General features: G+C 34.0%; 1 protein-coding gene across 1 annotated transcript; it reads left to right on the plus strand.

Moving 5' to 3' along the window:
* The first annotated feature begins 5,390 nt into the window (after positions 1–5,390).
* On the plus strand, positions 5,391–16,617 carry LOC138333092 (death-associated inhibitor of apoptosis 2-like). Its single transcript, XM_069281226.1, has 5 exons — positions 5,391–5,424; positions 12,403–12,543; positions 12,878–13,002; positions 13,469–13,937; positions 14,150–16,617. Exons 2-5 carry the CDS (start codon positions 12,408–12,410, stop codon positions 14,341–14,343), a joined length of 924 nt encoding a protein of 307 aa, XP_069137327.1. The 5' UTR covers positions 5,391–5,424; positions 12,403–12,407; the 3' UTR covers positions 14,344–16,617.
* The last annotated feature ends 2,422 nt before the right edge of the window (positions 16,618–19,039 follow it).

Below are 19,039 nucleotides of genomic sequence, written 5' to 3' on the forward strand. Positions count from 1 at the left end.
TATGGAATGAAGTACTGGTTGCGCATGCACCAAAAGCGAAATAAATTATTTTATTTTATTATTTGTGTTAATTAGTCATATATATACACGATCAAACACCAATTATTGTTCAAATGATGAATATCATTTAAGCTCTGTCGGCGGTGGAGCATCTTTAAATAAGGGAAATGCTTAACAAAATATATTTGGAGGACAACTTTGTTATTATTAAGCTCTGTCCAACGATTGGAAGAAAAATAAGTACATGTAAATAAACTACCGGAAACTTCAATTATGTAAGTAAATTGTATTTAAAATCAATCCCATCTGTATTTTTAATTTATAGAATAACTATACCATTGTCAACGTGTCATTCGTTGATATAAAAGTTCCAGATAGGACTTTACAATACCTTTAAGTTTTTTCAGCTATCATATGATAATTAAATAAAACATTCAGCCCCTCTCCTGGTCATATAATCCTGATTACATTGCAGTAAGGAATTGCATCAAATATAATTTATGTGAAATAGAAACAGAAAAGTATCATAAATTTTTCATACGTTTATTTTGGGAATGCGATTAACTTAAAACCCCTTGGCAACTTTTAATTACTTTTAATTGATGGTTAAAAATACAAATCATAAAAAGTTACACTAGATCTAGTATCACTTCTGTTTGAGAAAAAATATTAAAATAGAAGCTCAAACTTTTAAATGGTGGTAAAGGTGTACAGTAAGTAACTTTTGTAACTGAAGAAAAAACACTTAACCGCCCGCTCCAGTTTTTGATAGAGAAACGAGAAAAAAATACCATTCGTCGGCGGCGGAGCATCTTTAAAAAAAAAGATTGAATATACCGCTTAATATTGAAAAAAACCAAAACAATTGCAAAGAAAAATATTAGTATTGACCATTCTTACAAGCTATGGGAGGCTGACAAATTAGCTTCATTTCATGATTTCTCCGTCTATATGTATATGCATTTTAGCTGGTTCTAATTTAGCCTCACTTATCAGTTCATAAAACTGTTATTACTTTGTGTGTTTATTGTTAGCTTGTATTGGCGGGATACCTTAAAGGTTTCCGATGTAGATTGAATCTCGACCACATACCTGTGTTGTAACACCTGATCATGGGAAGTGATTTTTATGTTAAGAGACGATTGAAGTCGTTTGTATTTATTAACTACGTGTTTAACTAAGCTGACGCTAAATAATTATAGTTAAAGTATAGGTTTACCCAATGATATCAACACGGCAAATATTAAGAAATAACTACTAATTGATTGAGTTTTAAACAGTGTGCATCTACAAATTTTGTATTTAGATATTTAATTGTATATTAAAAATTATGGTAATTATTTCTAAATTATTTATTTCCCTATGTAATATAGAGAATGCTGTTAAATTTGTTTGATTGTGTTTTACATATTTGTTGTGACATAAGATGATCGATTATTCATTCATTGTTATGATTTTCATACTTAAGATTGGTTGGTTGGTATACGATTGTGATAATGAAATTCTTTATCAACACATAGATCCTTGAAATGACATTATATGTGATATTAAGCAAATTATACCCGCACGTAATTTCTATTTTAATTTAAGGACAAAAGATATAGGAAAGGATTATCTATTATTTTATCCATTCCATCAATATGCATGCGTTAAGAAATGGAAAAATAATAAATAAATGTTAGACTAAACTGCATTTTTAAAAATTTAAAGTAAAAGTATGTTAACGTTTCTTATATTCTAAAATTACGTAATACATATCTCAAAAACTCTATTTTGTGCTGAAAAATGTAACTTAGTACAGTGTAAACAGCGGAAGGTTGTTTTATTACATATTATTATATTATCTTTTGTCTTGTTTTAATTCCAACTAGATCATTTTGCAAAATTCATTAACAGTTTTACATGTTATCGTTGCGGAGTTGTTCAATATAATTTATCATTACATATTCCCTTAGAACATATTCCTTTGCTGAATTATAAAGACAAAATCAAACGAGTTTTAACCTTTAGATAGCAAAACAAATGAAATGTCGTAAAAAACTATTATTTTGTTATCTTTTGTTTTATTTTAATTCAAATAAGATCATTTTTAAAAATCATCACCGGTAACAGCTTTTTCACATGCTTTTGTTGTGGAGTTGTCAAATGGTTTTCGTCATAACATATTCCTTTCTAAATTTATTTAAACTCTTAGACAAAATTAACTATTTTTAACCTTTGAGTTAGTAAAATAAATGATATATCGTAAAGAACTTTGTTAGTTAATTTTGATTTTTAATTTTGTTTATAGTATTATTTGTAAATAGTCTACGTTACTCTTTTTGTCTAGATATAGGGTCTCTTTTAATTTGAAGTATGTGGATTATTGCCGAGTAAGGTGTCGCCAATTAGGCTTACTTACAATGACTCAGCATTAATGCACACAGGTTAGAAATATATATTCGTTATGGTTATCAATTATGGTGTATACATTGTTTAATAATGAATCTTTCTTTGTTTTCATACCAAATCTGGCTTTCTGATTGGCCAATATTTTTTTATTTTTTGCATTTAAGCATTGATGTCACTATTTTTTAATTTTGTCGGGGTATGAAAAAAAAATTGTTTGCAAACTGTGTGAATCCGCGTATTCACTCAGTTTGCAAACAATTTTTTTTCTTACCCCGATAAAATTAAAAAATAGTGACATCAATGCTTAAATAAATTATTACTAGTACGTTCCTTTTGAAATATTTAATTATATAATTTCTCAATTTGTCGAGGATCAAATTTTCGCGATAAAAGCAATATCCCGCGAAACCATGAAAATATTAAGTGACGAAAAAACCGGCCATAGGGTATATGGTCTAAAAAGAGGATGCTCTATCTATATACTGATTTAACAGCCGAGCAATAAACATGAATTATCATATGAACCTAGTTACTGTTTTAAATTCGATTTCAAAATTAAAGTTAAAGAATTTAAGACACAACTTACTATTTTAACATTTTCTGGAAGCTTGATGTTGGCTGCCACAGGTTACTCTACATTCATCAAAAAGTGTTTACTTTCTTTTAGACAACAAGGGGGTAATTGCAGCTGCCTAGTATTATTTAATGAGCTAGAAGGTCACGTGGTACCAGCATGTCATATGGATCAACAAAGAAAAATCTTTAATCAGTCCGGCACTATTTGTTAAAGACCACTGAAAGAAATGAAAGTGATAACTACTAAATAACCCAATCAATAACCAAGAGTATGGTTTTATGGTGATATATTTCTCAATACATGTATATAACGTATAATGCTTCCACAGTTTTTACAAATCTGTTTCAAATAAGACTTAGTCCAAACGTTTGCTTTTGGGTTTTTTTTTTCAAGAGTAACATATTAATATTGAGTTTAAAAAGATTTTTTTTCATAGGTATATGTGATATATATATTTTTCATTATTTATTCTAAGTAAATAAGTGAAAAAGAATCTAGATTAAATGTTAATTTCATGTACTTTTATGAAATAATTGAACACTGATATAAAAAAAAAATACTGTCTCTTCTTGCAATATAAAATAATCTAAAATGAATACAAATATTCTATTGAAATTAACATTGTCGATGAGATAATAAATAATGAGGGTCCATTTTAGTAATTCTTCACATATAAGGATAAAGATCGACCGACACAAACACTGATCACATATTCCCTAGTATACTTATGATCAATAAAATCTAACTAATAAGTCTAATTTTGATAACTGTAATAGTTCTAATATAAGATTTTAATGTGATGCTTGTTATGGGTTGTTAGGCATAAAATTGGATATGATCAGATGTCCATTTCAACACCCCTATCTTTCAAACAGTATACACTGATTTTGATTTTATCTTTTGTACTTCATGGTTTTAAACATTTAAGCATTGATGTTACTATTTTTCAACTTCATCGGGGTATGAAAGAAATTTTGTTTGCTGTGTGAATCCGCGTAGCGTATTATCACAAAAGTTTTTTAAACAAAATTTATTTAACGTACGATACCATTGATTTTCCAAAGGATTATTTTTTCTAAATCAATACGCAACGTCGACGTCTCTATTGTGACGTCATAATAACGTCGGGTTTTCGCGCCATTCTCAGATTTTTTCTTCATAATATATGAAGAAAAAGTATCAGCCAATTAGAAAGTCGGATTCAGTATGAAAACAAATAAAAAATAATTTATTTAAGCATTGAAGTCACTATTTTAAATTTCATCGGGGTATGAAAGAAATATTGTTTGCAAAATGTGAATCCGCGTAGCGGATTCTCACAAAAGTGAGAAAATTTATTTCATAACCCGATGAAATTAATAAAAAATAGCCACTTCAATGCTTATAATTAATTTTCCAGGCTACTTTATAAAATGAAATACGTTTACACGTACGATTCCATTGATTTTTTCCAAGGGATTATTTTTTCCCAAATCAATACGCAACGTCAATGTTTCTATTGTGACGTCACGATAACGTCGGGTTTCCGCGCCATTCTCGGATTTTTTTTCCATCGTGGAATGAAAAAAATGAATAGGCCAATCAGAAAGCCAGAAACAAAAGAGAAAATTAATTATAAGTAAATAAATAATTGTATGTCAGTGATGAACACATTAATTGCTGAAATAAATAAATATGAAATTAACTGTACGTTTACGGAATTCACTGCTGGATAGTTCTTCGAGAACGTTTCTTACAGTCATATTTCATCTGCTTGATGCTCATCTTCTCCTTTCTATAACAATGTGATCATATATACGTGTAGTTAAATTTACTCCTGATGTGCGTGCGTGCGTGCGTGAGTGCGCGTGTGTGTGATGGTGTGGGTGCGTGTGTGTGTGTGATGATGTGTGTGTGAGGGTGTGTGTGTGTGTGTAGACTGGAGATACAAATTTGTTATAATGCTTCAGTGTCTTTCGCAAATCTCATATGTAGCTCTTTCATAACAATTTCCTCTGTTATTGAATAAAAAAACAGAATTCTGTTTGTTGATTATAATAGTAATTATAATGCCTGACTTTAAACTTAAATACTATTACTACTTGAATATTATATATATAAGAATACAGTTTGATTTCAACTTTACTATTTTGGCATGTCGATAGGTACATTTTGTATATATCTCTCTCTATAAATATGTACATATATGCAAGTTAATGTTTCGTGCTGGCTTGTCTTGTTTAATATGATGAAAATTGAATAAAAATAATAATAATAAAAAATCAACGTTTACCGTAAACTCGTAGTACTAAAATTTCATATTTAGAACTGCACTCGTGTTTCGCACGCAAGGGGTCACTTCCTGTACATATGGTTATAACCTTTTATAACACGCACACACGCGAATCCCCACTACTGTGTTTCGTCTCCATCTGAATTTGCGCCGGGTTCTTTCAGACAGCATTTCTTGAGAAAGGGTAAGTAAACTACAACGTTACATGTGTTAAATTATATTTAGATACAAGTCTTTGTATGTAAGTACTACATGTAGTATATATAATATTATAAAGTTCAGTAAACTTTTATCTTTTGTAAGCAGATCTAGAATATATCGGATTCACACAAGTGTGTCGATAGTATCGATGGTGTTTATAAAACTTTATCAATTAGCGCAAACAAATTAGAAGTTTAAGATTTTGGACCTTCCTTTTATAATCAGTGTAAAACAAACTTTTATTGTCTGCACTGTAAGTAAGAGCGGAATACCTAATTAATCTGAACTGGTCCAATGTGGCATCTACATAATGTATGGAAGTTGTTTTCATTTTCTCGGTCATGTGTAAATTGTTTTTGACTAAGGCTTATATTTGACCAAAGATCGAATATGGCATTCTATGTAAAGCTAATAGGATACTTTATAATTATGTTTTATTATTCATACATATCTAGTAGGCCTATATTTGATGTCTTGTTGGTAATAAATCCGGTAACAAATCCGCTAAAACCACCAGCATAAATCTAAAAATAGGTTCAATACGTATACGTATATGTGTATAAAGAGGCGTGTCAAACCCGACCAATAATTATAAGCAGAGTCTTGTCCAGGAGTGAATTGCCGGGCCCCAAACACTTAAAGGAAAGAGGCGGAGCCTAAATCAAAGTGTCCTAGGCTCGGTTATAACCGGAACAAGGACGTTAAGCCCCATCAATCAATCAATCAAAGTTTGATTTTAAGCTGTAGTTAAGACCACTGACAATATTTTTAAGGAATTTTAAAACTATTAATCAGAATTTTTTTTCAAAATTGTTGTGGATTACTTCCAAGATTCAGTGAATTTCTATTTATTTGATGTGTATTCTGTTATGTCTTTTTTCAATAAGCCAAATGATCCTCAATAAATACATAAATGTTTCTTGACTAGAACCTCTGGCCTCAGAGCATAGTGGAGGGATTTCCTAGTGAGGTAACATATTCACAGTCATTTATACTAAACTGAAGAGCAACATCGTCTCATTTATAAACCTTAATAAACATATGCAATAGTCATTGAGGAAAAAAAGAAAAAGGCCATGTTTAATGATGGAAATACAAGGAGACGAAACAAAGAAAATGGCTATTCAACAAAAAATGCATGAAGCAAGAAACTTGATATCTAGGAAGGCAGGACACCCAGTGAACAATGGAGACATCATGACTGAAGTATTGAATATCGAATATTCTCGTCAGGCACATAAGGACAATCAAAACCAGGAAAGAGTTCTAAACTTCAAACACCTACCAACAAGCGGAGAAAATCGGATCAAAATATTTTTCTGACTGCACACGTGTCTTTAAAGAAATTGTGTGACGTTACACAAAACCATTCTAGGATATGCCAAGGGGATGTCCATGTTAAGAAAATTACAATGAAAGGACATGCAGCTGTAGTCCAATTGAGTTGTAATAAAGACAAGCATTACTCCATTTTGTGGTCTTCTTCACCGTATATTCCCAACAACATATACCTAGTGAATTACAGAATGCATCATGGAATGATATGTAGTGGAATGTTTCCAGTTCATTACACGAGATTTTCAAATGGAGTAGGAATTGGATGCATTGCAAAGGGAAAACGTCGGGAGTTTTATGATATTCATTCTGCAGCCATCAGAGAAGACTATGGGGACAGCATTTGAGACAGCAGTATTAGAGGAAGTGGCAAGTTACGAAGAATTAGGAGATGGCATATATATTATGAGTGATACTAGAAAGAATGCCAAGGATACTAGTGATCTAGTCATCGGACAAAATTCACATGAAGTTTTATATTCATGTCACAAAGGCAGGTGATCCAGTTTCCCAACGACATGAAAAATTCGGGACTGAAAAGTTTTATGAAGAAATGGATGAGAAATCAATCCCAATAAACATTCACACACATGACAGAAACCTGGCGATATAGTTAGGGTATTCAACAAACACAAATGACAGCTGGCATGCAACCAAAAATTTTGGAAAAAAACCCATTGCGAAATGCTTCAACAGGTCCAGCTTATCAGGAAGGGAAACATGGTCACCACTTCTTCAAGACAAAGTTGAAGCCACACTAACACATGCATTTTGGTGCATGAAAACAAACGAAACCTGCTGAACATTATTCAACATTACAAAGGAAACCACACCGAATGTCATAATGAAAGCAGATGTAGAACGGACAAAAATTATGAACCATCCAGACAAATTCTTTCAGACAAAATTGCTACACACCCTCTGTTTAAAGTCATCAGAGATTTAAATAAATCTCCACAGGATTATGTCCTTGCACGTGACACATTTTATGTTGAAAGTTTCAATAATGTGATGAACATTTTTCATGATAAACGATTTTATTCAGTACCAAACAGTATAAAACGCGATCTGAACTAGCATTCTGCTATTGGAATACAAATGTGGACAGATGTTACACCTCTATAAATCGTCACAATATTCTAAATGCTCGGAGGTCCGCAAAAGGAAAAAGGGTGTACACAGCTTTAAGTTACACGTACATTTGGAACAAAATGATAAGAATAGTGTTTGACTTGTAAATGACTACCTCACATTGATATAGTAAACCAGTTTTCATATATTAAATTAATAAACAGACCAGTAAGTACGCTTTATTTATATTGATATACTATAGTAGATTGTACTACACGTGTTACTGTTTACAATATATTCTGCTAGCTAAGGAGTTATCGATAAAGGAGAATAGGCTCCGCCTACTACCATGACTACTGGCCTCATTATACACATTCGACGGGGAATCCCCCCTTTGCTGTTCACTGAATTACTATAAATAACTGTGGTACTAGTGTATACCAGTAACACCGGCCCTAAACAAAGTGACTGGTGAGTTATATTTTAGCAGAAATATGTTATGGACGATGCTAATTTATAGGTTTTTTTTGGTGTTAGATGCATTGTTATGCGTATTTTTAGTATTTGTGCTCTTGACGTTTGTGCCGCTGGCGTCAGCACGTGTATAATATCCATCATGTTGTACCTACGTTCATCATTCCTTATTGACAATTACATTTTATTCGCTTGGTAGCCTAAAAAATGACTAGATTTTGTATTTGTATGATTGTGTGATTGTATTTCATGACCAGGGAGGTTTGGGCTCGATATATGCTTTCATGGTCATTCCGTCAAAGAATGATTTTTTTTTTTGCAGATTAAAGATAATTAACATAAACATTATGACAAAACGTACTTCTTTATATGGAGGTTGTAAATGTATTTTTATTCAAATGAGGAGGGGGTCAAGTTTACTATAGTATATATAGGGAAAACACTTTTATGAGCATTTTTTGCTCAATTTTCATAGGAAATGAGTCAAACTTGTTTAGAATTATTAGCCTGAGATAACATTTTAATATCACATCTATATTGGTCCTGGTCAACCCCCTCGGAGCAGAGGGGCGGGGCCAAAAGGGACAAATAGGCTAAAAGTTTAAAAATCTTCTTCTTAATTAAATACTGGAAATGGTAGAATCAAATTCTCTTCATAGATGGACAGGTCTTAAGGTGTTTTATGAAAATTGTGAATTATATGACCCTTGGGTCTCAGGTTTGCCCCTGGGGAGGGGGTTAAGTTTACTGTAGTTTATATAGGGAAAACACATTTTTAAGTATTTTTTAGTCATTATAATAAGAAATTAGTCAATTGTAGTCAGAATTATCTCTATGTGATAGCCATTGAATCTTATTACCAAATTTTCCATGACTGATCCCCAGGGGCCTTAGGGGCGGGGCCAAAACGGGTCAAATAGGCTAAAAAATCTTCTTCTGAAATTCTGGAACTGGTAGAATCAAATACTCTGCATAGATGGAAAGGTCTTAAGTCCTTTACAAAAATTGTGAATAATATATATGACCCTGGGGTCTCATGTTTCCCTCTGGGGAGGGGGTCAAGTTTGCTTTAGCTTATATAGGAAAAACACATTTATGAACATTATTTGCCTATTTTTCATAGGAAATTAGTCAAACTGGGTTAGAATTATTAGTCTGAAATAGCATTTTAACATCATATCCATATTGGTCATGGCCGACCCCCAGGGGCCAGAGGGGCGGAGCCAAAAGGGGTCAAAATGGTAATTTCAAAAATCTTGTTTTTGAATTCATGGGTCATGGCCGACCCCCAGGGGCCAGAGGGGCGGAGCCAAAAGGGGTCAAAATGGTAATTTCAAAAATCTTGTTTTTGAATTCACAGATTTAATGGAACCAGATACTCTTGATAGATTGGAAGGTCTTAAGGCCCTTTACAAATATTTGTGAATTTCATGGCCCTGGGATCTTAGATTTTCCCCTGGGGAGGGGTCAAATTCACTATAGTTTATATAGGAAAAACACATTTAGGAACATTATTTGCTTAGTTTTCATAGGAAATTAGTCAATCTGGGTTAGAATAATTAGCCTGAGATAGCATTTTAACATCATATCCATATTGGTCCTGGCCGACCCCCAGGGGCCAGAGGGGTGGGGCCAAAAGGGGTCGAAATGGATAACAGTTCAAAAATCTTTCTTCTGAATTCAGATTTGATGGAACCAAATAATCTTCATAGATTAAAAAGTCGAATTTATAAAATCACTGACGGACTTCAAGGGCCTGATGGGCAAATATATAGTGTTTATATGCATGTCTTTGTTTCATTCTTTATCTGAACTCAGGTGACCGTTAAGGCCCATGGGCCTCTTGTTTAGTTTTTGTAGGTCAAGCTTCAGTTGGAATAACTTGTGCCTGATCCTTTTATATGGAGGTTGTAAATGTATTTCTATTCGAATGATCATATTTCGGTACATATTTTGGTTATTTTTTTTAGTTTTTGGAGGTCAAGTTTCAGTTGGAATAACTTGTGCCTGATCCTTTTATATGGAGGTTGTAAATGTATTTCTATTCGAATGATCATATTTCGGTACATATTTTGGTTATTTTTTAGTTTTTGGAGGTCAAGTTTAAGTTGGAATAACTTGTGCCTGATCCTTTTATATGGAGGTTGTAAATGTATTTCTATTCGAATGATCATATTTCGGTACATATTTTGGTTATTTTTTAGTTTTTGGAGGTCAAGTTTTAGTTGGAATAACTTGTGCCTGATCCTTTTATATGGAGGTTGTAAATGTATTTCTATTCGAATGATCATATTTCGGTACATATTTTGGTTATTTTTTAGTTTTTGGAGGTCAAGCTTCAGTTGGAATAACTTGTGCCTGATCCTTTTATATGGAGGTTGTAAATGTATTTCTATTCGAATGATCATGTTTCGGTACATATTTTGGTTATTTTTTTAGTTTTTGGAGGTCAAGTTTAAGTTGGAATAACTTGTGACTGATCCTTTTGTGTTTTACAATAAAATATGTTTAAAGTAAAGTAAGATAATTCCAATTTGGATTTTTTTCTTTGATATTACTGAATGGGAAAGAAGGCAGCCAAACAATCGAACGTCATTAGCTTTAATATTTCATTACACTTATTTCCGTGTTGTTGTTTTTTTTCTTCTTTATTTTTTTTTTATTTTTTTTTTATTTTCTGAGAACCTACCAATGCAAATAACAGAAACCGAATAGGCCTACCATAAAAAATAAATTGTTTGTGTATTTTAATTCTCGTTAATACAAGATTTTTTCTCCTTATAGCAAGATTTTAACGTCGTTATTACAAGATTCTATTTTTTTCATGATCGTTATTACAAGATTTTAACCTTTTTGAAAAAAACAACAACAAAACAATCCTCGGGGGAAAACAACAAAATATAAGTTTTGTTATAACGAGAAAAAATAGAAAATATCTTGTAATAATGAGAAAAAACAACAGTTTTATACACGTATATTATAACTGGAAAAAACTTGTAATAACGAGAATGATTTTTTTTCATTTACAAACAATTTTTCTCATGGTCAAATCACATAATTAACAAAACGTGAAAAATTTAAGTTATGATTTAAGTGTACTTCTGTTTAGAGAAGTCGGGAGCCTGATAATTCTAAAAATGTAATAGGCAAATGAAAGAGAAAGACCTCTTGGAGTAACCTGACGTTATGTCGAGTTCTGAAGATTAAGGTAATTTGATCCTGTTAGATGTGTGGTGCGCGTCGACTCGTTCATCATAACAGAGCTAAAATATCATTTCCATTGCAAACTGGTCGCCAAAACGTAGTACTTTAAATCCACTCGGCTATTAACGTACTAAACGGCCGCAACGGTTAGCTGTCACTCGCATTTCAGCAGATTTCTACTTTCTCAGAAAAAAAACAGTAACTGGTTGCACAGTTGGGGTGGAATTGACACCTGCGAACGATCCCTTCACTACTTTCCGAGAAGTATCGGTAACAATATTCAATTATCAAAATCCAAGATGAGTGCCTGTCGGATATCATGCATCCTCGATACTCCAGGGGTTCCGATCACTTACGATCTCTACACCCCTGGACTATCTCATCGCAAAACTGGAGGCAATAGAACAGAACAGGTAATTTAGTCCTTTGATGTACATCAAAAAAACCGTATAACGGTACACTGTGGTTGACTATGTGGCTTTGAAGTTGGGCGTCGCTCTCTCTGTAGTCTTCAAAGGAAATCTTTGCTGGTCTGTGATTGGTCAAATATTTTCAGCTGAGCTGCCTTCAATTTCACTATGAGATAGTCCAGGGGTGTAGAGATCGTAAGTGATCGGAACCCCTGGAGTATCGAGGATGGATATCATGTGGACGGATCATAATATGAGACAGGTTCCTTCAGAAATATTTGACAAATAGTAGTAAAAAGAATTGTTTACGGACGAACGACGACCAGCGAGTTGAATTGCCCATCATCTGATCTTGGGCCAAATTTCTGACAATTTTGCGTATATTGAGATCCTTATATAAATTGGTTACCACAACAAACTGACTTACTTAACATACAATACAAATTTTAACTCTCCCATTGTTTTAGACGCCATGGCTGAAGCTTGCTCAGATATTCAAGTTGATGTTACTAGCCTGGTGACCCTGTGTAGGGAGTCCTTTGTCTACTGGCCAGGTGATTTGTCACTGGACGTGGACAACATGGCCGAGGCAGGATGGCGTTACCATGGTAGGAAAAGTTATAATGTCGCCAAACGTACCGTGTGTGAAAAATATCTTTAAAATATAAAGGCAATTTCGGAAATAAATCTTCGAACCTGGAAAATATGTTTTTAGACATTTTAGATTTTTGCCTGAAAGCTTGGTTCAGTAAAAACACAAATGCAGTGACAAAATACTTAAACTCCTGGACGCTAAGATTTAATACATTTAAAAAAAATCTATAATCGATAAAGGTACTGTTTAATATTGCAAAATAAAGGATCAAGGACTACATATATCTATCATAAAATTTGTTAATTGGATATCTCCCTAAAATCATAAACTATTAAATATTTTTTCAGGAAATGGACGTATAGAAACAATTTGTTGTACAGTTGGCTGGTGCTCGGAGCTGACTGGAGATCCCTGGATACAACATGCTATCCACAGTCCTATGTGTCCATTCCTGAAAACTGAAAGGACCACGGTATGTTATTTCAGTATATTGATACCCATGGAAATTAACATTTTATACCTAATGGCGGTTTTTCCTACCGACGGATGCAATAGCCGTTACTCAACTTGCCTTAAAGGACCTCCGACACAGTCACATATTAGTTAATTCTGAAATATGTTTCAATGAAAATGAAAATCTGATATATTACTAAATAATAGCACAGCGTCTTGGTGCAAATATCAACACCCAAAACATACGACGAGAAACGATTGTTGTGATAACATTCAAGTCATGGATTTTAATTCTTAATATAAGAAAGCATTACATACGTCATGGAAGATAATTAACTTGAGGGGTTTGCCTTAACTCCTATAATGATATTGATAATAAAGAATTTAAGTAAAAGGTATCATTAAGTTAAGGATTGTTTATGACAATGGGTCCAGTTAACTTACAGGAAATAGACGTGTGATACTTATTAATCATTTAATTGCAGGTTACGTTAGAGATGGATGACGAGTCAGAGTTGGCTCAGACCAGCGCCTTGAGCCCTCAAGATGATCCAGTATTGGTTCAGGCGGACGTCCAGAATGAGTCCATATTGGCTCCGGCTAGCGCCCAGAGCCCTCAGAATGAATCGGTGATGGATCCATCTAGCGCCCAGAGCCCTCAAAATGAGTCGTTAATGGATCCATCTAGCGCCCAGAGCCCGCAGAATGAGTCAGTGATGGACCCATCTAGCGCCCAGAGCCCTCAGAATGAGTCAGTGATGGATCCATCTAGCGCCCAGAGCCCTCAGATTGAGTCGGTGATGGATCCATCAAGCGCCCAGATTTCTGAGACTGATCATACCGACGATCCTAATCCACGGGATGACAAAGTCTTGGAGCAGCCTGATGCCATCAATCTCAACGATGAGCAGTTCTTGGGGTTGCCTGGCATTATGCCGAGTTCCGAAGAATTAGGTAACTCGATTCAGTTGGATTGTTTGGTGTACAAATCGTCCATCATTAGAGGGCTAAAATTTTCATTGTGAACTGGTCGTGAAAACATAACACTTTAAATATACTTGGATAACTTTAGCGTACTAAACGCCCCCAACGGTTAGCTGCCATACGCTGATCAATATTTTTTGACGATGAGCATACATTTTTTTCTTTATTTATTTTTGTTATAGAAAAGAAGATGATTTCGAAGGAAAACATGCAGTTGAGAAGACAGATAAATTGCTTTGTATGCGAAGAGGAGCCGCGCAAGAAAACCTACCTACCTTGTAGACATCTTGCGTGTTGTGAAATCTGCGACCAGGCACAGCTGAAATGTCCTATTTGCAAGCAGCTCATCGAAGTCAGAATTAAAACCTATTGGTAAGATGGTGCCAGGCAGTGGTTTCTCGTGCAACACCAGGTCCATGTAAAAGAGAATATGAACGAAAATATGGTAAAACACTCGCATGTTTATACACATTATATACGTCTTATTTTTGTACGTAAACCCATTTTTATAATATCATTATGTGCTGCAAGTTACTGTGACGGGTTGGTGTTGGGATACAATATACGGCTGACGGTGACTTTGGTTTTCAAAACAATACATATGTATATGATCTTTTATAATTTGTGATATTTAATTATACACTGGATCTCAAAAAGAATATGAAACCATGCATCGTGATTATTGTTTACCATCTAATGTAACGTTACGTCAACGTCATCTATCAATGGTGACCGGATAGACCAGGAAATAATTGAAATCTAAGATATACAGTCACCTATGGACAGACAACCATTATGTAGACGTCGATTCTGAGGATGCTGAGGATTAAAAATCCTTGACTACGGAGACTCCCACCTGGGCACTTGACGCAGTCCCTTCCGGACCCACATCTCGTCGCTACCAATTCCTAAATCATAACTCATAACGTCTGAAATAACATTTTATTTTACATAGCTACTCTTATAATTGATCATGCTTGTGTCAATGGATTTTTTTTAATTCTAAAATTAAAATGCGTTAATACATTCCATACGTCGACAATTTGGGTAACTCACTATTAACCGGTATGTTTATTTTGGCGTATGTAAATATGACAGGAGAGCAAAGTTGTGATATGGGCGTCTGACTGAAGGTAGTATAGGTTAGAACTGACTATCATAGACCCTTGTAGTCATAAATGTTACCAAATTATAGCTGTCAATGTCACTTCACACATCCATTCAATACAAGCAATCCTTAAAAATGTTTAATTAACACAAAATATATGTAATATAAAATGATGTCTTTTGCTTTTGGTGCATGCACAATCAGTTCTTCATTCCATATAGGACATAGTGGCATGGACTTTTTTCGGGATGCAATAAATTATTTTTAATAATTTTATCTTTAAGTAAAATTGGAAGCTTTTCAATAGTGGTCATGGTTTAAAAAAATGTTTTATTTTTCAAAAGGTTTTTTTTTACATATATTAAGATTGCACAGCTATAGAATTACATACAAATAATAATATGCAAAGTGAGCACACATACACACACTCAGCCTGCACACTCATACACCTTTACATACAGCCAGTTCAATTTATTTGTATTCTTAATTATCATTAACACACAAAATGTTAGCGTCTGGCCCATAATCACACCCACGCATGATTGTGTTTTAACAACTTATATTTAGCAAGATTCTGTTTTATGTCGAACTTAATTTATGATAACTGATTAGTGAGAATTTGTCTCACCAAAAACACATTTGAGGTATTTGAACCTGCGCTTTTTTTTACAGTCGGTAATTGGACCCGGTATATACCTAGGTTTTGAACTCCTAAGCAGTTCAATATAGGAGGACACATTTTCAGATGGTGTGTGGACAACTTTTGAAAGAAAAAATAATTTGGTTGAATAAAAAAAGAAAACACTTGCAATTTTCGATGGACGATTTTCGAAATGAAAAAAAAAAACAGACAAAAATGTTTATTTATGCAAAAATAATGTATTTAAATACCAGAGATCCCCATGCATGCTGCCAGCAAAGATAATAAAGGAGTTTCCAATTTCTCTATATAAGTATATTTCTTGTTACACATTATAACGGCTTTGATTTGTGATTATGGTAAATTTTGTTATTCAGCTCAATTTAATTTGTGTTTCTGTTTCAATCATATATAACCCAATCAACTTTGTTTTATATCCCTAATGATGCCGAAATTACAGTATTGTTACGACCAACTTTACGACCTACAAAGACAAAATATCTTCAGATCAATTTGACCTCAAAAGAGCAAGACTTGAAATTCACTGGAAATGCATGAAAATGACCTGGAAATTGAGGTCTATCACATGAAGAAAACTGCGGGTTAATTTCAGGTCAAATTTTTAACATGAATTCAAGTCAATTTAAGTTCAGTTTCATGTCAAATTCATGACTTTGATAGACTTTCTTTTGCTCTTTATGTGAATTTTAACTGAATTGACGTGAATTTACCTGAAGATATTTTGCCTGTACATGTGTACTCAACTACCCATTGAGTTTAAACGTATTTAATAGCAAAAAAAACCCCATTTTATTAGGATTGGGCAATTCCACATACATAAAATTGAAAAACATTAATAATAATAAACTTGTGATAATACCCGGACTGTGATATATGTTTAAATGGTTTCCGAGGGTGATGCTCTGTGACATGCAGTCAATGTCTACTAGTACCACAGGGACTGTGACTAGTGCTAGACACATTGGGTCTGAGAATTAGTTACAGGTTAGAGTACTTGTAGATTACGAATTTTACCGATATGATTTATCTCTCCCTCTAAATGTCTTAAATGTCTTATAGGCGCTCTGGTGGGTCCAAATTAATTAACTATTTCTCAGACTCGGTCACAAAAAGAGTAGCATGCCACCTGTGTCCATCGGATTTTACCGATTGATTATCGACAGATTTCCGTCAAATCATTTATAGACATTGTGTTAATTTAGTTTTACAAACTTCTGTTTTCTTTTTGCAGCGTTTATACAGTGTATCTTTATTGCTGATTAAACCCCTCGCTGAATTCATTTTATTAGGATTAACCTACTCATTCATTTGCATCAGAATATAACAATGTTGCCTAACGGTCACTCCACTTACTTTCCATCTCAGGGGCTGCATGGTGAACGTCTGCCTGCTTCTGTCATGGTCACTTGATGCACAGGTACTTAGCTCGCTGACAAAAAATATATATAAGTATATATATATTTTTGTTGTCAGCGAGCTAAGTACCTGTGCTTGATGCTATATAAGAATTTGCACGTGTAAATCGCGCAATAACAACAACAGCGACACCTATCAGCTCCGCATAAAAACAAAGAAAACAGAATTCATGCCATCAAAGTGATGAAGTTATATTTGTATATTACTATTCATCTTCAAGAGTTACACACGTTACCAATAGTATAGAGAGAAAAAAATACGGCACATATGCAGGAGGTGTCAAGCCTTTCTTTTATTTCAGCAAAAACGTTAAAGGACACAGGGATCTGATAATTAGTTACAGATTATATAATCATGGACCTACCAGAGTGCCCTAAGAGCATTTTTAGACGTTTTAGAGCTCTAGCTTGGTGAAACTTTACGTTGGCCTGTCGAAGTTTTTTCATACTGTGAGAGTTATGCCCCGTTCATCACCGATCTACAATTACAAAATTGGTGGAACCGATATATGCATGAAAAATCCAGACCTTCAAATCGTATAGAAATTTCCTATGAGCACTAGCACAGAGTTACCAATTTCTCTATCCTAGGTCTATCTGAAAGTCTCTAAAGACTTGAGGTTTACATCTTTGTAAAGCATTACATTATATATAATTTTTCAAACTAGACTAAAAAGCTAGGACTTCAAACCTGAAAATATATGCGTAACAAAAGTGGCGAGGTTTCATTGGAGTAAATTTGATAATAATCTGGATATATCTTTTTCAAGTAGAAATCTAAACTATCAGACACAAGCATGGTCTGTCAGTACGTCATCGCAGCTATAATTATAAGGACAAGTTTTTTATCATGTCATCAACCAGAACTAGAGGTAAAAGTGTGATAAATAGGACAAATGTTACTAAAGGTTTACCAGATTCTGTAGTTGAAGCCCCACCCTAAGCACTTTCAAATGTCGCCCGATATCCACTTACAAAAGGTATCAGATAATTGCATGCATCAATTGTCATACTTTAAACACTCGGGAAAGGAACAACTTAGCCAAAATTACCCACCTGCTACCTTCATACATGTAGCTGGTCATCCACAAGAATGATACAAGCCAAATAACAGCAGTTTGAATTGGTCATCAAGTAGTAATATCATACTTAACTGAAGTAACGTTGACCGAAGTTGTTTAGAAAATCCCTGTGACCACAATTGAACATCTAACAGTCAAACAAGTTTTGTACCTCTTCATCCCAACAGCATGATAAAGGCTAAACATCCTCAGATGTTAGACCTAGAGATCTCTCCTATACTCTGTAATCTTTTAAAACTGGTGAGGTCCCCTCTGATTCAAGAAGTGACTTCATTGCACCCGTCTATGAGAAGGGAGCAAACACAATCCAGAAACCTACCTCCAAATGTGGTTGTGTTCTCTGTGAAATCCTTCAGCCCATACAAGTACATCTTCCAAAAAACGTTTATGTGAATGTTGATGTCAGAATGTAAAATTTACATTCAGGTACACAAACCAATGTACTTAAAATGAATAAAGTCTTTGCTAATGTTAGTCACCCACTTCTGGTCCATAAGTTACTAATGCCCGGATAAAAAGAAAACTTCTTCGTGTGTAGATCACAAACAGCTATCTGGATGGTGAAATTTCCAACATTGTTTGTGTAAGTTACATGTAAGTGTTCATCAAGGGTCAGTCCTTGGACCCAGCTTATTTCGTTGCTCTATCAATGTATTTTATCCTCAGTTAAGCTCTTTGCTAAGTATACTATCATATATCTTGCAGTTACTTCCACTACTGATGTTAAATCCTTGCAAAAAGACCTAGATACTCTCGCCACTTCGGAATTAACTTATCCACACACCCTGTAGTACATTGTAGTTCTT

Source organism: Argopecten irradians, chromosome 1 (assembly GCF_041381155.1).
Source record: "Argopecten irradians isolate NY chromosome 1, Ai_NY, whole genome shotgun sequence".
In the NCBI taxonomy this organism is placed as follows: Eukaryota; Metazoa; Mollusca; class Bivalvia; order Pectinida; family Pectinidae; genus Argopecten; species Argopecten irradians.